At 49.3% G+C, this 21714-nt stretch overlaps 1 protein-coding gene across 3 annotated transcripts in view; it reads left to right on the top strand.

Annotated features, from left to right (window-relative positions):
* GSDME (gasdermin E) overlaps nt 1-21714 on the top strand; it is a 59672-nt gene that overhangs the window by 23473 nt on the left and 14485 nt on the right. For all 3 annotated transcript variants that reach the window (XM_003896189.5, XM_003896188.3, XM_009203216.4), the window contains exons 4-5: nt 15724-15895; nt 17570-17690. In XM_003896189.5, coding sequence (XP_003896238.1) covers nt 15724-15895; nt 17570-17690 — 293 coding nt within the window. The remainder of the gene's footprint in view (nt 1-15723; nt 15896-17569; nt 17691-21714) is intronic.

Below are 21714 nucleotides of genomic sequence, written 5' to 3'. Positions count from 1 at the left end.
CATTAATGTCCTTTCTGATTGAAGTACTCTCTTTAGCATTTCTTGTAGGACAGATCTGGTGTTGATAAAGTCCTTCAGCTTTTTTTTTTGTCTGAGAAAGTCTGTATTTCTCCTTCATGTTTGAAGGATATTTTTGCTGAATATCCTATTCTATTGTAAATGATTTTTTCCTTCAGCACTTTAAATATGTCATGCCACTCTCCTGGCCTTTAAGACTTCTGCTGAAAAGTCTGCTGCCAAACATATTGGAGCTCCATTGTATGCAGTTAGTTTCTTGCTGCTTTTAGGATCCTTTCTTTATCCTTGATTTTTGGGAATTTGCTTATTAAATGCCTTGAGATAGTATTCTCTGAGTTAAATCTGCTGGATGTTCTATAACCTTCTGGTACTTAGGTATTGCTATCTTGCTCTAGCTTTGGGAAGTTATCTGCTGTTACCCTTTGAATAAACTTTCTACCCCTATTTTTCCTCTCCTTCCTCTTTAAGGCCAATAACTCTTAGATTTGCTCTTTTGAGACTATTTTCTAGATCTTGTAGGTGTATTTCATTCTTTTTCATTCTTTTTTTCTTTTGTCTCCTCTGATATATTTTCAAAAATCCTGTCTTCAAGCTCACTAATTATTTCTGCTGCTTAATTCTGCTATTAAGAGACTCTGATGTGTTCTTCAGTATGTCAATTGTGTTTTTCAACTCTGGAATTTCTTTTTGAATCTTTTAAATTATTGCAATCTCTGTTAAATTTATCTGATAGAATGCCAAATTCCTGTCGGTGCTATCTTGAATTTCTTTGAGTTTCCTCAAAACAGTTATTTTGAATTTTCTATTTGAAAGGTCACATATTTCTGTCTCTCCAGGATTGGTCTCTGTTGCCCAATTTAGTTTGTTTGGTGAAGTCATGTTTTCCTGGATTGTCTTGATGCTTGTGTATGTTTGTCAGTATCTGGGCTTTGAAGATTTAAGTATTTATTGCAGTTTTTGAAATCTGGGCTTGTTTGTACCCATCCTTCTTAGGAAGACTTTCCAGGTATTCAAAGGTATTTGGGTGTTGTCATCCAAGTTTTTTGTCACTGCAGCTGTATCTGCATTAGAGGACACCCAAAGCCCAGTAACTTTGTGGTTCTTATAGACTTGTAGAGGTACCATCTTGGTGGTCTTGTATAAGATACGGAAGAATTCTGTGCATCACAGGCAGAGACTCTTGTTCTCTTTCCTTACTTTCTCCAAAACAAACTGAGTTGCTGTCTATGCTGAGCTGTCTGGAGCTGGGGGAGAGGTGACACAAGCAACTGTGTGGCCACCACCACTGGGACTTCTCTGGTCAGAACTGAAGCCACCACAGCTCTGGGTCTTGCCCAAGGCCTGTTGTAACCGCTACCTGGCTACTGCCTATGTTTGCTCAAGGCCCTAGGGCTGTATAATCAGCAGGTGGGGAAGCCAGCCAGGCTTGTGTCCTTCCCCTCAGACACAAGGTGAGTTCCCTGGGGCCCCAGGTGGGTCCAGAGATGCTGTCCAGGAATCAGGGCCTGGAGTTGGAAACCTTAGAAATCTATGTGGTGCTCTATTCTACTGTGGCTGAACTGGCATTCAAACCATGGGACAAAGTCCCTTCACTCTTCCCTCTCCTTTTCCCAGGCAGAGGATTCCCACCTGTGTCCACCAGCACCACAGGCCCACAAGAAGCACTGGCAGGCTACCGCCCATATTCACTTAAGGCCAGGGGCTCTTCAGTCAGCTTGTGGTGAACGCTGGCAGGTTTGAGACTCACCCTTCAGGGCAGTGGGGTCCCTTGTGGGCCTGGGTAGGTCCAGAAATGCCATCCAGTTCTCCTGGAATTGGAGACTTGAAGGGCCTGCTTGGTGCTCTGCCCCACTGTGCTTAGCTAGTGCCTAAGCTGCAAGACAAAGTCCTCTTTACTCTTCTCTCTGCTTTTCTCAAGCAGAAGGAATCTCTCCTCGTAGCCAGCACAGCTGTGAAAGTGCCGAGTCACACCTGACCACAGCTGGGTGAGCATGTCTCAGTCTCACCCAAGGCTCATGGCATGGATTGCTTGGTTACCGCTGCTGATGATGCAGGGCCCAGGGCTCTTTAGTCAGAAGAACAAGAATCCTGTCACAACTGCATCCTTCCCTTAAGGCAGCAGGTTACTTTCTGGCCCAGGGTGTGTCTAGAAATGTCTGGCAGCTAGGGCCTGCAGTGGGGGCCTCCCAACTCTGCCTGTTGCCCTATCCTGCTGTGGCCGAGCTGGCATTCTGGTTACAGTACAAAGTCCTTTTTCTTCTTCCTTCTCCTCTCAAGCAGAAGGAAGGGATCTCTTTTGGAGCTGCATGCTGTGCTGGTTGGAGGTGGGGGAGGGTTGGAGCCAGCACTCCCTTTGCCACCCTGGCTGGTGTCTCAGTAGGTCATGTACCCACCCCCCAAATCCACTGGCTTTGAGCCCAGCAAAGCTCTAGGACTTGCCTAGGAGCTGCAGTCCTCGTGGCCTAGACTGCCTTTCTAGTTTATTTAGAACACCAAAGCACTTTAGCCTATGGTGACGAGGCTTGCCAAAACTCAGTTCTGACCACTAGGATGGGTGATTCTCCTCTGGCTAGGGCTGGTCTAGCCACTAGCTGGTCTCAGCCACTGGGCGCTGGCTGAGTTCTGCCCAGTGTTGGCAGCACTGAGTTCCAATGCAAAATCCCACAGTTGCTGTGCCCTCCCTCCCACAGCACACAGCTTTTCCCTCTGTGCCACATGGCTGCTGCCCAGAGATAGGGGAGGGGTGGTGTTGGCAATTCAACACTGCCTTTCCTACCCTCTTCACTGCCTCTTTCAGCAAAATGAGGTGAAAACCAGGTACTGTGGTTGCTCACCTGATTTTTGGTTCTAATGAAGGTGCTTTTTTGTATAGATAGTTGTTTACTTTGGTGTTCCTGCAGGGAGGACAATCACGGGAGGCTTCCATTCAGCCATCTTGCTCTGCTCCTGGTCCTTTAACTTTTATTTAGGAGTTTCTCAAGGAGAAAGATTTGAGGAGCCATGTCTTTCTTGGAAAAAAAGGAAGTTTGAACTGGGCTTCCTTCCTGCCTGATCAATTTCCCGACGGCTAGCAGAGGGTTTGAAGATCATCCCATTTGTCTTTGTGCTTTACTCAGCACTGGAATCATTATTTTTAGTAAACCGTTTGTGCCTAACAATGAAGACTTCTGTCCACATGTACTTGGAGAACATGAGTTTCCTGATTCTGGTCCTGTTGCTGATTCTCTTTTTGCTGTGTTTCTCCTTCCAGGGCAGGTGTAAGTGGTCCCAATAAACCAGGGCATCCCAAGGTCTGGGGTGGGAGGGGCTGGCAGTGCCTCTTTATGCTGGTCTCCTGGTATTGGCAAGTGGAGGCATTTTTAGGCCAAGTTCAGGGTGGTAAACTTCAGGCTCATTTTAAAAATCAAAACAATTTGTGGTAGAAACAGAGGGAGGGTGTAAAGAATAACATAATAAATGCTACTATGCCACCTCCTAACCAGCTTACCCAAAGATCTTTTTCTTTAAACCAAGATACAGGGGCACCTTTTCCTACCTTCACAACCCAGTATTTCTTTGATTAGCAAAATGGGATCGTTGTTACTGTGAGAACTCAGTGAGAGAATATAAACAGGGCATGTATAGTGGTGCCTGGCATGTGGCAAGTTCTCACTCATTGTGGCTATTAGTGTTGCCACTCTACACCAAGAAGTATAGAGCCTGGCTAGCAAACCTGGCAAGCGCCAGAGCTCCCAGGGAGGGAAGGTGTGATGCAGCTTGCTGAGAGCCAGACAGGGAGCTGCGGAGCTGCAGGAGGGAGACGAAGTCCTTGGAGTTTCTGACGTGCAGCATGATGTTCTGCCTGAGCTCTTGTTTTCCTCTCCCATGGAGGAGGTAGGCACCTGTGCAGTCACCATTCTGACTCCACCGTGGAGCGACTGACGCCTTCAGTGAAAGTCGGCAGGGCTCTGGTTCTTGCATATAGCAGCAACCTGTGTTCCCCAAAATAAGAGCTGATCCAGACGTGTAGCTGGGCTATGGAGAAGTCTGCAAAGCACTCAGGCTGTTCTTTGTACATGTTTTGTTTGTGGCAGGATATGTTGATTTGATTCTTAAGTAAAGATGTATGGAGCCCTTAAGCAATGTCAGTAAGACCTTCATGGGCCTTGTCCTGGTCCCCATATTCTCTATGGGAAGCAAAGCTGTCAAACTCAAGGCCCCACCAAATCCACTCTTTTTAAAAGATGTCTTTCCTGAAACCCTCAGGCCACACTCATCTCTGTGCTATCTGAAATTCTGCCAATTTATTATTTTTTTTCTAAATTATTTGGTCTCCTGGTCTTGGTTTTAGTGAGTCCCTGGAAGCTTGTCTAACTTCTGTTGCTTCCTTTCACAGTGTAAAGGTGGCTTCCTGTAGAGAAGGGTGTGCTGGGGATCCTTCAATACTTGTCCTTGGGAGTGGTTTTAGTCTTTTTACAGAAATCGCCTTGTCCGATGAGCTTTATTTTTTATTGTTTTATTTTTTAATTCTTTTGAGACAGAGTCTCGCTCTGCTGTTGCCCAGGCTGGAGTGCAGTGATGTGATCTCAGCTCGCTACCACCTCTGCTTCCTGGGTTCAAGCAATTCTCCTGCCTCAGCCTCCCAAGTAGCTGGGACTACAGGTATGCGCCACCATGCCCGGCTAATTTTTGCATTTTTAGTAGAGATGAGGTTTCACCATATTGGCCAGGCTGGTCTTGAACTCCTGACCTTGTGATCTGCCCATCTCAGCCTCCCAAAGTGCTGGGATTACAGGTGTGAGCCACTGTGCCTGGCCAAGCTTTATTTTTTATTTTATTTTATTATTATTATTATTTTTTGAGACAGAGTCTCACTCTGCCACCCAGGCTGGAGTGCAGTGGCGCGATCTTGGCTTACTGCAAGCTCTGCCTCTTGGGTTCATGCCATTCTCCTGCCTCAGCCTCCCGAGTAGCTGGGACTACAGGCACCAGCCACCATGCCCGGCTAATTTTTTGTATTTTTTTTAGTAGAGGTGGGGTTTCACCATGTTAGCCAGGATGGTCTCGATCTCCTGACCTCGTGATCCGCCTGCCTCAGCCTCCCCAAGTGCTGGGATTACAGGCACCGAGCTTTATTTTTAAAGGCAACTTCAGATCTTTTTGGAACTAGATAGGATTTAAGTCCTAAGAGTCATTCAAGTACTATTTTCTTCTAAGACTGATAGGCATTATTGTATTTCTTCAAATCCAAGATGTCATCCATTGAAAGAGGCACCATTATTCTATGTACCATTGAGAAAGAACACTGCCAATTAAACCGTGCCACCTATCAATTTTAAAACATCCTGATTTCAGAGATGTGAAAACGTAAAGAAAAAAACATGTGTCTCAGAACTGATGAGCTGCAGTGTGTACAGTCAGGATGGCTGGGATGAGTCAGGAGTTAGAATTCAGGTGAGCAGATATTTGTTCCCCTTGGGCTGTTCATGCAGTGTCTGACACAGAGACTCAACTCATCACGGCGCTTCTCATCTCCCTAAACCCTCCAACGAGCTGGTGGGTGAGGCATGAGTCCGGTTGGTTTAGCCAGGAATCTGAATATCAGACATGGCTCCTTCTTCACCTTCTCTCCCACACCTTGTCTCTTACCAGTTGATTCTACCTCTTCATTATCAGCCTTACCTGTTCCCATTCCCCCAGTCTTATTATGACAGTTTCTCTGGGAAATGGTGCAGGCCTCCACCCACCATCTCTTACCTGCTTTCATCTCTCCCCTTGCAGTTGATTCTCCACAGGGCAGCCAGTTGGATCCCCTTACTGCCCAGCCATGCCTTCTGTGTTCTCCCCTGTCCTAGGAGGATGCCCACAGGCTCCTCTGTGCAACAAAGCCATGCTTTCAATCTGTAGCCTCATCTCTCACTAGCTGCCCTCACATCCCCCGGGTCAGTCACTGAGCTTATTTCAGTTCCTGGGATTAATACTCCAGGCTCCTTCTACCTCCAATCCTTGTCTGACGTTCACTCCTCCTGTCTGCACAGACGCACGAAGGGCACGCACAGACTCACTCCTTCTGCGTCACCCAGTTAATTCCTCAGGTTAGACCCAACTTCCTTCAGGAGCCACATCACCCCTGGTGGGATACGAACCACGCTGTAGGGTCGTGTGTCGGAAGTGCCTGCGTCTGTGTCTGTTTCCCTCCTGGAATGCGCCTGCCTCCTTTGTCGTGGGGTCTGGCGCAGTGCCTTCGGCACACTGAGCCCAGTTTGCCTGAAAGGATAATTGGTTTATCTTTATTCTACAACTGAGGAGCCTGAATGTGGAAATTAATTAGTTTGCCTGGATTCAGGATTTCAAACCAGGTTCACAAAACACATGATTTTTCCGATCCAACTTCTATGCACAGAGCTTGGAAACAGACACATGTTCCAAGGGCTTTGGCGTGAAGTCACTTCTCGGCATCAGCTGCGTTTCTTTATCATCTTCCAGGCTTGTTGCATCTCATCCACTGGTTGCAGTTAATCACTCGTCTGAAGGGCTGAACATCTACAGGTGCTCATTTTTCCCTTTTTCTTTCCACGGGTCGTCGTATGTGAGTAAGCTAAAGTATTAGAGACTATAATGTGGATAGAGGCGGAGCAGCCACAGTCTGCGGGTGACCTGGCCACTTTGGCAACAATGGGCAGTGAGCATTCTGCCCCAGTTTTGATTTTCCCAGCATTTTACAAGCCTGAAGTCATCTTCATTACAGCCAAGTGAGAGAGAGAGAGAGAGAGGGAAAGAGCAGGGCTTATCTCACTGTGTTGGAAGTGGAGGCCCAGGGCACCGGAGTTGAGATTTCAAGAGATTTCCTCCCCCCGGCTGTGGGCTGAGCATCTCTGATGTGTGGGAAGTTTCTGTTATGAAACGTGGTTGAAATGGGGACTGCTGGTAGGTGCTGGGGAGCCAGTGGGCGGCTGCGTTGGTTTGCAAGAGGATCCACTTCCTGACTCTGGGAAGCTCACATGGGATCGAGCAGAAAGACTGCCAGTTCTTTAACAATCAAGCATGCATTAAGCGCCTTCTGTATGCAGGGCCCAGGAAGGTTCAGGAGGGAGAGGCAGATGGGCGCAGAGCTTCGGGGGTGGACAGTACTGAGCTGCATTCTCACCCAGCCCCTTGGCTTCTGAGTTCTTCATGCTTCTTGTTGCTTTGTGAAATAAGGATGACGGTCACTTCATATACCAGTTAGGGTGTCTGGTTGCAAAGAACATTTGTTATTATCACACATAAGAAAACACCTCAAAGAGGGTGCATCCTGGTTGACTGAATGGTTAACGGCAGAGGGTCAGTTCAGTGGCTCCGTGGACCCCTGTGGCAGCCGCCATCTGTTGCTTGTCGTGGCAGCCCAAGTTCTCTTGGTCCCTAAATGGCAGCCACATTGCAGACAAAAGATCCAGAGGCAGAAAAGTGGCCTCTTCTTTGTGTCCCTTTTTAAGAGGGAGAAAAGCTTGAGAACCTCTAACAGATTTTCCCCAGGTCTTATTGGCCAGAATTACCCCCTATTCCTGATGAGAAAAATGGAGTGACCAAGAATGGCCGAGAGACAAATCAAGACTCATTGGCGGGGCTGGGTGCATCCCGTCTCTTCCTCCCCTGTTACAGGCCCCTTAGCTCTGGAACAGTGCTGGGGACGGCAGCTAGTGGCACCCCCACTCGTAGTGAGGGAGAGTTTTGCAGCCTTCCCGGCACAGGATGCCGGGGACAGTGCCTGCAGAAGCAGCACAGATGTGGTTTGAGCGCTGCTCTCCTGCCTTGTTGTCAAAAAGCTTACAGACTTTAAGAGGGCGAATGGAGCTACCCTTGGAGGGGAAATCGGCCGATGAAGGCAATGGCGTGTGTGGTCCGGGATTTTAGGAGGCAGTTACTGAAATGAAACTCTTTGCCACCTCTGTAGAGTGGAGGTTATCAAGAGAGAAGCAGGCTTTCCCACTTAATGAAATGTCACACAGGCAAAGCCAAGGAGTTTACAGGCAATGTCTGTGGACCTTATTTTCCTACTCTACAGCTGGTCTGTGAACACACGTGTGATCCTTTGTAAACTGTAGTTTTAGCCAATAAATCAAAACCCTTGGGAGAAAATCCGGACTTTCTAAAGCCTTTATCATCAATACATATATCCGTTTCTGTGGGTTGCTTAATATTCCTGCGGCAGCAGGCTGGCCGCCATCTTTTGACTCTCTGTCATGTCCCCATCTCTGTTTCTGGGGAGATGTTGAAACCAGCTCTGGCAGTACGGCACCATTTCCTCAGTCTGCATTTGTACCTTTCGCTTTTTGTTGTTCTTTAGAAGAGTGCAGTGGAAAAAGCACACTGGTCTCAGAGTGAGAAGATGCAGTTCCTGATTTTGGCACTGCCACTAACAGGCCATGTGGTTCAGGTGGGCCTGTCGCCTCTCTGGGGCACATTCTTCACTAAGGAGCAGAGAACTGGGTTAGATCCAGGTGATCAGGGTCACCCCCCTTCCCACGTCCAAGAAGACGCTGCCACTTAATCACAGCTTTCTTCTTCCTTACTGTCTTCCAGCCCACACTCAGCCTTCGAATCCTTTTCCTACAGCCGGGCAGTAATAGCTGATGGATTAATCGAGGTGAAAATAAAGATGAAACTGATTTTCTGCCCAGAACGAGATAGTCCCCTTGGGTCCCTTCTAGTTTTATAATTTCTCCACAGCAGACTCAACAAAAGCTCCTGGTCCGTCATGATGTCCCCTAGGGTTTGGAGAGCCTTGCCAGGCTCCCCAGGGTTTCCATTGGAAACTCTTCCTGGAGGCCATTGTTATTATCAAGAGCCTTTGTGTAAGAGGACCCTGCTAGTGGTGGCTGCCTTGGCCTGTTCCCTGAGAAGCTTGCATCTGGCCTGGTGCCTGGAGCATGGCAGGACTCAGGTATTTGTGGAGGTGAATGAAGGAGAGTTGAAGTGTGGGGTCTGCATGACAAAGCTTGCCCTCCTGTGTCTCTGCAGGAGGCATCCCGGGGACCTCCTTTATGCTTTGGTAAAGAAACCTGCTTCCCTCCTTTTGGATAGTGTCAGACTTTTAAAAGTTATCTCTGGGTTTCTCCTCTGTGAGTTTGCATTTTGGCTCTTGAAAGCCTTAGAAGCAGAGAAAATAGAAATTAAAGCTTCAGGCTGGGAGAGGAGGCAGCTTCATTAGGGCTGGGCCTGGGGAGCTGATGGATGCTGGAAGAGCTGGAGCCTCCCTTCCTGCTGGGCTGCTCTGGTCCCCAGCAACCACGCTGGGCTCTGGGCCACGCTTCCCTCCCTCCATCACTGCCTGCTGCCTCCCAGCAGCTCCTGCCTGGTCTCCTTTTCCAGCCATCTCCCTTCCTGTATCATGTAGTTGCTGTCTTGAATGTTCCCACATCTTGTATCCAACTCCTGTCCTGTGTCCATGCAGCCATGCTTGTAATTGCTTTGAGGGTCCACTTCCTGGCTGAGGGCTCCCTTATAAAGCATCCTGAAAATTCTGGCCATTTCTTTGACCACCCTGGAAAGGGATCTTGACTTGCCTTCCCTGCCAGTAGTGGGAGGAAAAAAAACATTTACGGAGCACCTGCCATCTGCTGGGTAGAGCGTGGGTCATTTAATGCAGGAACTCCCTGAACGTCACCCTCAGAACAAATTCTCAAGTTTACAGATGTGGAAACTAAGCTTCAGGACTGGAGCAGCAGCTCAGCTAGGAAGAGACTGTGTTAGTCTGTTTGCATTATTGTAAGGAAATACCTGAGACTGGGTGATTTATACAGAAGAGAGGTTTAATTGGCTCATGGCTCTGCAGGCTGTACAGGAAGCATAGTGCCAGCATCTGCTCTTGGTGAGGCCTCTAGAAGCTTCCAGTCATGGAAAAAGGTGAAAGAGGAGCAAACATGTCACATGGCAGGAGCAGGAGCAAGAAAGAGTGAGGGGGAAGGTACCACACTCTTAACCAGTGTGAACTCACAGTGAAAACTCACTCATTATTGTACGGCGGGCACCAAGCCTTTCATGAGGGATCCAACCCCGTGACTCAGACACCTCCCACCAGGGCCCACCTCTAGCGCCAGGGATCACATTTCAACATGAAACGTAGAGGGGACAAACATTAAATTGGAGATAGAGCAGGGAACCGACTCCGGGCCAACTCCAGGTGTTTGTGTTATACCGACCTGCCAGGTATGGGCAGAAGGGCGGCCTCACAGTAAAAATGGGTGGGGGGTTCAGCAAGCCCCTGAGTGAGGAGCGGGCGTTCTTCTCGACTGAGTGTGCAGCCCCTTCCCCTGCCTCCAGACTTGTTCCTTCGGGGCTGGCCCTTTCTGTTGAGGATATACGCCTCTGCCTCGGTGGCGTCCTGTTCTTGCTTTCATATTCCCGCCCCGCCCCCCGCCTGGAAGAGCGAGGAGGCTACCCTTAGACAGATGTGTGAAGCAGACGAAGAACATCTGCTTGTTCATTTTCTCCTTGAAGAGCTTCTGCTCCATTTTCCCTGTCTTTGGGCATTGCCTCCTGGCCGGACTCGGGGAGAGGGTCTCATTCCAATCCTGCCCAGATTTATGTGATAAATCATTCGTTTATCCCCCAACTGGGTGGATAGCACAGGGCTAGGCACCAATAAAAAGAGCAAGGTACTTTGTCCTTCAGGAGCTTACAGTCTGTCCAGAAGGCCTTTTTTTTTAAATACAATTTTTTTTTGAACTGGGCAATCCATTCATGTGGTTTAAATGTCAAAAGGCCAAAAGAGAAAAGTTGAAAAGTCCCTCCTAACCATCTCGTTCCCCACCCAAGAGGCGACCACTGCTAATAGCTTTCTGTGTCTCTAAAGCCATTCTGTCTGTGTTGCTCAGTGGCTCTCACAGGGCCCGAGAGGAAAGAAATCAGGACAAGTCGGGGAAGAACTGTCAAAGGGCACAGGGCGGCAGCCACGAGGAGAGTGAGATGGGCTTGGGGAGGACAAGCAGGCATGGATATTCTGATAAAGATTCCCAGAGGACTTGGGTATAACTTGCTTTTCCAGCCTCCATCTATTGGTCTGGTTAGATAGGCAAGATATTTACATATCTAACCAGTATAGCAATACAAGAGTTAATGGAGATGAAGATTCAGTTCCTAGTACAGCCCAAAGGTACCCTCACCCAGAGGAGGGAGACAGCAGCTATGGATGCTGTGGTCATGTGGGCCACTGTAAAAAGACCTGGGCTTCCCAGCTGTGACTTTGGTTACTGCCATCAACCTCTCTGAGGCTTTTTTTTTTAACTCTTCTGAAACCCTCAATTGAGAATTTTAAATGTTTTTGTTTCATGAACTCCATTAGCAGTTGAAGAAACCCATGGGACCTCTTTAAATGCATATAATAAAATATATCAGGTTATACAGTAAACAAATTGCATTGGAGTTTGGCTGGTTTCTGCACTAGGTGGGCACAGGAGAGCCCTGTTGCATGGTGATTTCTGTTCTGAGGAGGGCCAGGTGACCTTGAACTGTTCTGGGTCTGCACCTGAGAACTCTGTCCCCAGGGGACACCGGCTCTCCCCCTGGGGCTGCTTGGGGCCTGGTGGAGTTGACTCAGGGAGGAGATGGGGAAGAATTCCCTCCGGAGATTGCTTTTTCAGAGAGTCAAACGAACAATGCATTTTCCCTGACGTGTAGCTTCTCCTCTGTCCCCATGGGGCCTCTCCTAACTAAAGATGATTAAATTTGTCCAGCATTTGGTTTCCAAAAGGTGGCAGCACTGTCCTGGGAAACAGAATCCCAGTGAGTTGGGTGGAAGTGTTTGCTGCTAGGTGGATGATGCCTGCGGTTCTCGCAGCCCTGCCTTGGTAGCCCAGGGAAGGATTCCCAGCGGCCTGCATGAGCTGTGGCTGTGTGACACTTACGTTTCTGGTCACCCGAATCCTGGCCTTGGAGACAGTCTCCGTCCCTGGGCAAGCTTCTGTTCCCACCCAGGGCTCTCCTGCGCCCACCTAGTTCAGAAACCAGCCAAACACAGCGCTGCAGTGGGTCCACCCCACAGAGGCCTTTTGAAGGCAGCGACTCAGCAAGCGTCTCAGGACTGCCCTGTCATCGGATATGGCAGGCAGTTGCCCGCCCGCCTGCGTAGACGGCTGCCCCTCTCTTTTGGTGTTTGAGGTGGGGGTTCTGGAGGGAGGTGGGCATTTTAAGCAGTGGAGTCTTGAGTGGTCTAGGCTGAGCTTTTTCTTTTCGAACAATTTCACATTGGCTAGGAGCAGTGTCAGGTGTTCAGTGGATTCTGTGTAGGGCAGGTAGGAGGGCTGCGATTTCCAATCCAGCAGGGTCACATCCGACTCCGAAAGGCGGCAGTTGTGGGGTCGTCACCAGGTGGTGATGCGTCTGACGTGTGTCTAGCTGGGAGGAGCCCATAGCTGTAAGTGAGGGCATAGACAGACGTTCAAGGATCTGCTAGAAGATAGAATTTTGAGCAATAGAAGGAAGAGACCACTGGAAAGGGAACAGTATGTTCTGACTGGTGGTTACAATGGCTTTTATCTTACAAAGTCTTTGCCTGTGGGACCAAGGCATGCAATCCTTTAGGAAGATCGCATCTGCTATGCACCCTTTTTTGATCCAAGCTGCGGATCCTCCATTTCCCCCATCTTCCGTGTCTTCTGTCTTTCACACGTGGATGCACAAATACATATGTACACATTCATTCAAGCAAATAGACGGGAAAACCCCACAAGTTTTATTTACTCATTTATTCCAAAAATATTTCCTGAGCTCTTCCTATGCACTAGGCACTGATCCTGGCCCTGAGATATGCAGTCAATAGGATGGCACACTCGCCACCTCCACAGGGTTTATATTCTCCATGGGGGAGGCAGGCCATGAGCAGATGAAGGAATGAGCTAGAAAAATATCCGATGGAAATGTGGTCTCCGGAGAAGTGATCTCAGGGTGTGATAGCATGATGGGGGTGCAGGGAACGCTTCCCCGAGGAGGTGACCAGTGAGTCAGTGAAATGTGGCTGTCAGGGAATGCGTGCCGAGGCCTCGGGGTGGGCACACAACTGGCGTTTTTAAGGCATAGTGAGAAGGCTGGAAGGTAAAGTCAACAGGGGGCAGGGCAGATCACACGGGGCCTGGGAGAGCAGTGGACATGGGATATAGCCATCCAAGGCTTTGAAGAAGGGAGTGATGTGGAAAAGTACCTCTGACTCAATTCAGTGCCCCATAATTCCCACGCAGGGCACACACTGTGGCTTTGTTTTGTGAGCCTCACAGAGGGACACGGGAAGGTGGGTGGAGCCAGCCAGTGTTTGTGTGGCATTTAACTCTGTGCTTGGCACACCCCAATGGCTCACTGCATGCGTCTCATCTAAACCCTGACGCAACCCCATGAGGAGGGGGGCCCTGTTACTAACAGTTCATCCACGAGGAAACCTAGGTGCAGAGGTGGTTCTTCACTGGGCTTGCCCAGTGGGAGGGCAGAGCCGAGATCTGAACCCCAGCCCTGCAGGCTCCAAGGTCCCCGTTTCCCATTCCTTCCTGGAAATGGAGTCTCTGGGCAGCTTTGTGGTTGTTATCAGTCTATTTTTATCATGTGTGAGACACTGTTATAATTTGAATTTCCTTAACCAGTACTAAGATTGAACCCGTTTTTCCTACGTCTTATCTATTTTTTATTGTGGTAAAATAGATGAGACAAACATTTACTGTTGTAACCATTTTTAAGTGTAAAATTCAGTGGCATTAAATATATTCACCCTGTTGTGCCGTCATCTCTACTCTCCACTTCTAGAACTTCTTCATCACCTCAAATAGGAACTCTGCAGCCATCAGGCAGTGACTCTCCTTCTCCCGCCCTGCAGCCCCGGTAAACTCCAATCTGCTTTCTGTCATTATGAATTTGCCTATTCCAGATATTTCATATGAGGAACCATACAATCAATATTGTTCATTTGTCCCTGGAGTATGTCACTTGGCATAATGTCTTCAAGGTTCACCCATGTTGCAGCAGATGTCAGAACTTCACTTCTGTGTTTTTTGAGACGGAGTTTCGCTCTTGTTGCCCAGGCTGGAGTGCAGTGGCATGATCTTGGCTCACCACAACCTCCACCTCCCAGGTTCAAGTGATTCTCCTGCCTCAGCCTCCTGGGTAGCTGGGACGACAGGCATGCACCACTACGCCTGGCTAATTTTGTATTTTTAGTAGAGACAGGGTTTCTCCATGTGGGTCAGGCTGGTCTCGAACTCCTGACCTCAGGTGATCTGCCTGCCTTTGCCTCCCAAAGTGCTGGGATTACAGGCATAAGCCACTGTGCCCGGCCCAACTTCATACTTTTTATGGCTATATGATACCTCATTATATGACTATAGCACATTTCGTTTCTCCATTCATCTGTTGATGGACGCGCGAGTTGTTTCTACTCTGGGCAGGTGATTACACTGAGATGGGACTTTCCTAGCTACTCACGCCAGTTCCAGGGCTACTTTCTGAAGCCCAGAGAATCGGAGTCTGTCTAGGATGGGTGACCCAGCACGTGTGTGGTCAGGGATGGGTGCTGAGCTTTTCAAGGTAATTAACCTCTTAAAAAAATACCAGCATGGATACCATAATTTTTCTTGTGCTGTCACCAACTCTAATTTGGTTCTTTTCCTGTCCATTTCATAGAATCATAGCATTGAATGAGATCTCCAGAGAAGTTATTTCATCATTTGCTTCTAAGCATGAAATCACCTCCTGTAAATAAACATTTAGTCTGTTCTTGAAAGTTTGTAGAATTTTAAGTGGCTGGGTGGGAGCCCCAAATCTCTGCTGAGTGACTCTGGACAGGCCATGCATAACCAGCCTCAGTTTCCCCATGTGTAAAAAGACATCGAGCCCCTTCTAAGAGATGAAACATCTTTCCTAGACAGGTTAAGAAGTTTCCTCTTAGTTCAGATCTAATTTCCTTCTGGCTACTCGTACTTTAGGCCTATTCCTTTCTCCATGAGAAGCAATTGGTCACCATTCCTCCCATCATAATCCTGTGTTCCCTGGGCCACGGCTGTGATGTCTGACATCCCTCAGCTCTGATTAAAGAACAAAGTGGAGTTCCCAGGGCCTAAGGCACATGGATTCAGTTTCCTTCCTGGTTAGTTTTCTTTTCTTTTCCTTTGTTTTTTTTGTTTTTTTTGTTTTTGAGATGGAGTCTTGCTCTGTTGCCCTGGCTGCAGTGCAATGACACGATCTCAGTTCATTGTAACCTCCGCCTCCCAGGTTCAAGTGATTCTTGTGCCTCAGCCTCCTGAGTAGCTAGGATTACAGGCGTGCACCACCACGCCTGGCTAACTTTTGTATTTTTGGTAGAGACAGGGTTTCACCATGTTGGCCAGGCTGGTCTCGAACTCCTGATCTCAAGTAATCTGCCTGCCTCAGCCTCCCAAAGTGCTGGGATTACAGATGTGAGCCACCGCACCTGGCCCTGGTTGATTTTCTTTTCTTCTCTTTGACAACAGGTGCTGCTGTTTGACTGAAAGCCCCCTTCCCTCTAGCATCTAGCCTGGGCCCCCAGAGGCCCGGCAGCTCTGAGGTGGTCTCAAGAGAGTTTGGTTTATGCCTTTCCAGGTGACCTGTCCCCTCTTTCATCACCAGGAAATCAGCAAAGCCTTGCTGTCACCTGCTCACTCCTCAGCTGCCTGCTGTGCAAGAGGAAATTCACACGACCCCAGTGTCCCCTGAGGCACTAGGCCACTCACAGCCATTTTTCTTTTTCAGAACAATAAATCTGAGAAACCCTGTGCTCCAGCAGGTGCTGGAGGGAAGGAATGAGGTCCTGTGTGTTTTGACACAGAAGATCACGACGGTGCAGAAGTGTGTGATCTCCGAGCACACGCAGGTCGAGGAGAAGTGTGGTGGCATCGTGGGCATCCAGACCAAGACGGTGCAGGTGCGTGCGGCTGGGCTGCCCTGTGGTCACGGCTGGGTAGTCATGGAGACCTTGGTCGGGGGCCTCTTTGGGTAGTGTCTTCATTAGTCAGGACTCTTTCTGTAGCAAGTTAACAGAAACCCAACTCACACTGGCTTAAATGAGCAAGAGTGTATTGGCTCGTGTAGCTGAAACACTTGGGGAAATTGGCTCCAGTCACTGCTGGATCCAGGCCTTGAGGATATAGGGAGCCACCTTCCCTGGGTCGATCCCCTCTCGGATGGGCTGTCCCTACGGTGCTGGCAGCTCCAGGCTTGCTCCTGATTTGCTGCAACTCCAGGTGTGAGGGGGCCTAGGACCCAGTCTCACCAGACCACCCCGGGATGTGTTCATTCCTGAATCAGGGCAGGGCCGCAGGCATTCGAATGGGCCGGGCGGGCCCATGTCAGATGCTTTCCCTGTAGGTGGCAGATGTTTCCACCAAGAAAAATGGACACACAGGCACTGACCAGGCCAAATGCAAGAGAATCCCTAGAGCCTCTCAGAGCCGGGGCTCTCACAGTGATTACTTGGAATTAGCTGCTGCAAATCCTTTGTGGGTTGAGTTAGGGCAGGTAAGATCTAGCTATCTCTACATAGATTCTTCTGGATTAAGTTACTGACAGTCTTACCAAGCTGATCCATGAGCCAGTACTAAACTTCAATGGACTAGGTGGCTGTCAACCCCAAACTCTTTCTCCTCCAGCTTGCCATGGTGGCTGATATTTTCTTAGAGATTGACTTCTTGGGATGACTTTTGGCTTTTTCTAAGGAACCTTGAAAGTTGTATTTGGAAGGAGCTGGAGGTAGAGATCTGGGGCCAGCACTCTTGCTGGGGTGGGGCTGGATAGCAGCAGCGAGGGAGGTGCTGATGGGAGATGGCTCAGGCTGGCCCTGCCGGTGCTCCTGCCACAGTCACTTCCTGCCAGAGTTTTGGAGCCTTTGAGAGTCAGGAGGCTGGCTGCCATGTCCCCACCCAAAGCAACACACTCTGACCAGGATCAAGTTGCTAAGAAAAGTTCTCTGATTGCCAGTGTTTGGCCAACAAATAGATTCTCATCTTCCTCTCACCAGGACATCGTGGGAAGGGGTCCTGTTTGTGAGAGCGTTTAAAGGCGAGAGCTTTGGTGCCTGACTTCTTGGCATTTCCTGCCTCTCCTCCCTCCAGCCTCTCCCCACTTCCGTCTCTGTTCCTGGTTTTATCAGCACTGTGCACCATCTACAGGGGTCCGGAGTGATATGCATGGGGCAGGGGGCCCTCTCAGCTAGGTTCTCCCAGTCCAACTTTGCTACTGTTTAAGGTTTTCATTAGGATTTCAGTTGTTTCCATAATCTGTGATGGAGGGAACTGGGAGGTGATCTTATGTATCGTATGATCTTTGCACAGCACTGTAGACCTAACTTCACTGTATCCCACACTCTGGAATCTCGCTTTGATGCCACCAGGTTGGCCATTTACTTGGGAATATGTGTAGTGATGCCAACAAAGATTGAATCCCCCATCCCCCATGCTGGCTGGCGCCTCTGTTCCACTCAGTTCTGTGGACATTGCTCAGCATCTGTTATGTGCAAGACATGAGGCTGGCTGCAGTGGGGAACAGAGCAGCAGGGAGAGCCCAAGTGCACAGGTGGGAGTGTGTGCGCTTTTGCCCACAGGTGTCAGCGACGGAGGATGGGAATGTCACCAAGGACTCCAGCGTGGTGCTGGAGATCCCAGCTGCCACCACCATTGCCTACGGTGTCATTGAGTTATACGTGAAACTGGACGGCCAGTTCGGTGAGTGCCTCCTCCTGTGGTGCTGAGGGATCCCCAGCGGAGGGACTTGACTGCTTTGCAGAGGACTCGACTGCTTTGGAGACTGTGGGAAGAGAGGGAAAGAGGTCTGAAGAGGACAGACTGTCCCATGACATGGTCCCTGGACATGTGGGCTGTACTGGGGGAGGGGCGTGGTGAGGGATGCCTGGAGCAATGCCACCCTCTCCCCCAGCATTGGTGTGGGGTGAGTTCCACCAGCATGGTAGAGGGCTGGGCTGTGCCCTCTGGGCATCAACCTGGGCTCTGCGTCAGACACACTGGGCATCAACCCTGGTGCCATGATGTCCTGCGAGGTCTCAGGCAAGTTGCTGAATCTTGCTGAGTCTTGGCTTCCCCGTCCCTGGAAGGTGAAGGGCATTTCTTCACAGGGCTGTGTGAAGATTTAATGAGATGAGGCCTATGAAGCGCCTGGCACAGTGGCCATTTATTAACTCCTCCACCTTTGCTATTAATAGCATTATCACCGTTATTGTCATCCCACCTCCTTTCCCCAAGTACGAAGCCAGACATGCTGAACTTGACTTTCCTCTGCTGATCACGAGTGTGTTCAAAGCGCAGAGACCCTGCCGTTGTCAGGGAAGAAATTCCAAGCTTTGGTTCAGTGAGTGTCTGCTCATTTTAGGTGCTCACAGCCCCTTCCCTCCTCATGTTCCCAATGAGAAGAGGTTGTGTTCACTCATGAAAGCAGTGTGACCGCTCCTTAGGGACATAAGTGGGTAAATGTAACATAATAAATTGTGAAGTTTTTTAGGTATGACAATGGTATTATAGTTATATTTATAAAAATGAGTCATCCTGTCTTTGAGAGATGTACACTGAAACATTCACGAATGAAATGGTAAGATGTCTGTGGTTTGCTTCAAAAATAATGTGAGTGGAGCATAAAGGGTGTGAGCGTGGGCAGCTGCTGAGGGAAGGAGGCGTGGCTGAGAGGGGACAGTGGCTGAAGCTGGCCGATGGGCACATGCTGGTTCACGCTCCTCCTCTCTATTCCTGTGCAGTTTGACATTTTCTGTAACAGCAGTTTTTAAAAGTGCTGTGATAGACCATGCACATGCCTGCTGCTGCCTCCCGCTCCTCTCCCATTTGTGGAAGGGGGGGCAGTCTCCCGTGAGACAGCTCCTGCCCTCGCTAAGCCCACACGAGTCACGATGCCATTCAGCGACCACTAGAGGGACTCGAACAGAGCGCTCAGTGTCCTCGTGTGCTGCTGTCCACAAGCTGAAGGGTGTTTGAGGATCCCTAGGAGAAACAGGCGAGGCACAGAAGGAGTGCACGGAGCCTCCCTCTCTCATTCTGCAAATGAAGCAGCCTGCATTTTAGGGTGGTGAAATGATTTATCTGAGGTGACAGAAAGAGAAAGTGTCAGTTTGAAGCAATTGGTCAAAGAGGTCGGTCAGGGACCAAGAAATGCTGAGAATACCTTCCTTGAGGCCCATAGTTCCAAATTTGTGTCCTCTGGGGCATTTTCCTTATTATTGTCATCTTAGTCTTTCTCTTTGAAAAGACTTGTCTTCCAAAAAAATTGCATCATGAAGATGATCAAATTGTTCTTCTAGTCTCTGTTATCTGTATGTGGTAAGTAGGGTCACCACCTGCACTTTTGGGGTTCTAGCCCCCCTACGTCTGCCTTGGTGGTCCTGCTCAGTCTTACTGATGGCCAGCGGTGAATGTGTCACTTCCCCGTAGCTTACTGAGGTATGATTGACACACAAAAACTATGTATGTTTAAGATGTCCAAGCGATGATTCAATAGACATGGACATTGTGACGGGATTACTACTGAGTCAAGCTAATGAACACATCCATCACCCAGCATAGTTACCCTTTGCATGTGTGTGGTGAGGACACTTACTGTCCACCCTCGCAGCAAGTCTCAAGTAAACACTGCAGTACTATTGGCTACAATCACCATGCTAGATCCCCAGAACTTAGCAGCTTACAACTGGAGGTTTGCATGCTTTGACATCTCCCCATTTCTCCCAGAGCCTAGTGCCTGGCAACCACCATTCTATCCCCTGCTTCTGTGAGTTCAGCTTTTTTCAGTTCCATGTACAAGAAAGACTATGTAGTATGCGTCTTTCTGTGCCTGGGTGATTTCACTTAGCATACTGTCCTCCGGGTTCATCCAGGTTGGCACAAATGACAGGCTTTCCTTCTTTTTCGTGGCCAAAGAGTATTCCATTGTGTCAATACATCCTTTTCTTTATCTATTCGTCCATCAACAGGCAGTTATGTAATTTCTGTATCGTGGCTGTAGTGAAGGATGTGTCACTTCTGTAAGGCCTTCTGAAATCTTGGCACACACCTGAGGATGCCCATGAATGCTCTGCGGACCCTTCGGTGGCGGGGACCCAGACCTGGGCTGCCACTCTAGGCAGTGGTCCCCATGCCAGCTTCCTCCTGTTTGTCCCAGGAGGTGGCCTTTCTTTCTCAGATGGGGTTTGAAAGACACAGCCTTGTCTGGCAGGGCTCTCCTGTTTGCATTTCAATTTCAGGCTTTTATCTTTTCCAGCTTCCGTTGTCTTTGAAAATAAACTCCTCTTTGTGCTGCTGAGAAGAGGTACCCTGGGGTTATCTCGGCCTTCCCTTGGCTCGTTCCCTGCTCTGGCCTAGGAGGCAGCTCCGTGGCTCCTTCCTACGACAGCTTGGTGGTCAGGCCATCGTTCTGGGTGACTCACTGCCTGATTTTAAACCAGTTCTGCTATTTCTTTTCTTTTTTTGCCCATCTATTTCCTGTTGCTTTTGCTACAGAATGTTCTGATACAGCTTCACAGACATAAACCTGCAGTGCTTGGAAGGGCCCTTGAGAAGACATGCCTGCCCTCTCTCCCTACCTTCCTGGTGGGATTGCATTTGACAGGGATCCTGGTCGTCTTTTGAAAACTCGAAGGGAGGCAGACTCCATCTGCATCCTGGCCAGGTGCTTCAGCCATGCCAGCTGCAACGAGACCCCTTCCTTCACCCACATCTCCCCTCTCGGGAGACACTTACGCCCAATCAGAAACACCCTTTCATCCTCTTGACCTTCCGCCTTGCATTTTTATACATCTTGGCATTTGCTGGTGTCCTTCAGCACCAACTTCCAATTGAATGCCTTGTGGGCATGAACCTGTGTTTCCCACGCTGCACCTGAATCTGTGCACATCTCCCCACTGGCCCTAACACCATCTCCTTGCTTCCCCACCTCGCTTTCCTTAAAGACAGGGCCTTGCTCTTTGACTGAGGCTAGAGTGCAGTGGCGGGATAATAGCTCACTGCAACCTTGAACTCTGGGCTCAAGCAGTCCTCCCACCTTGGCCTCCCAAGCAGCCGGGACTACAGGGGCTTTGCCACAGACTCGCAACTGGCTACTCTGATTATTTCCTGTTTCATCCTAGCAGTGTAGCTAATGGGATTGTTTTAAAATTGATCACTTCACTCACCTGCTCAGAGACCCTTCTGTGGCTCTCTGTCCTAAGAATGCAGTCTGCACCATGTCACACCTTATGGGCCAGCCCAGCATGGGTCTCATGCCTTCCCTCTGGTCACAGAGCCACTTGCCCCGTGATCTCACTGAGGTCTGGGGCATGCCACGCCCTCTCCCACCCCCAGGCCTGCTGCGCCTCTCTCTGGGCATGCTCTCTGCCTCTTTTGCTCCTGCCCAACCATCAGATGGCTTTTCTGGTTCTCCTTCCCTGTGATGGGGTTCAGGACATGCAACCCTAAGATATTTTAAAGTGAAGGAATTTGAAAAGATGACAGAAGCAGGAAGGTCACTGTGACCTTCCCCTCACCCTTCTCCCTGTGGCAGGTCATGAAACTTCGGAAGGGTTTTCCAACCTTCCCCTGACACAGGTTACAGACCCTCAGCGGAGAGGTGCCCTCCCTCTGCCTGGAGGAAAGAAGCAGCCGTGTCTCCAGACACAGGACACAGAGAGGTGAAGAGACAGGCCTTGCTGAGTTCCCAGATGAATGGCCTTTCCATCATATGCTCTGCCCTGCC

Source organism: Papio anubis, chromosome 4 (assembly GCF_008728515.1).
Source record: "Papio anubis isolate 15944 chromosome 4, Panubis1.0, whole genome shotgun sequence".
In the NCBI taxonomy this organism is placed as follows: Eukaryota; Metazoa; Chordata; class Mammalia; order Primates; family Cercopithecidae; genus Papio; species Papio anubis.
This window is presented reverse-complemented; position numbering and strand designations above follow the sequence as displayed.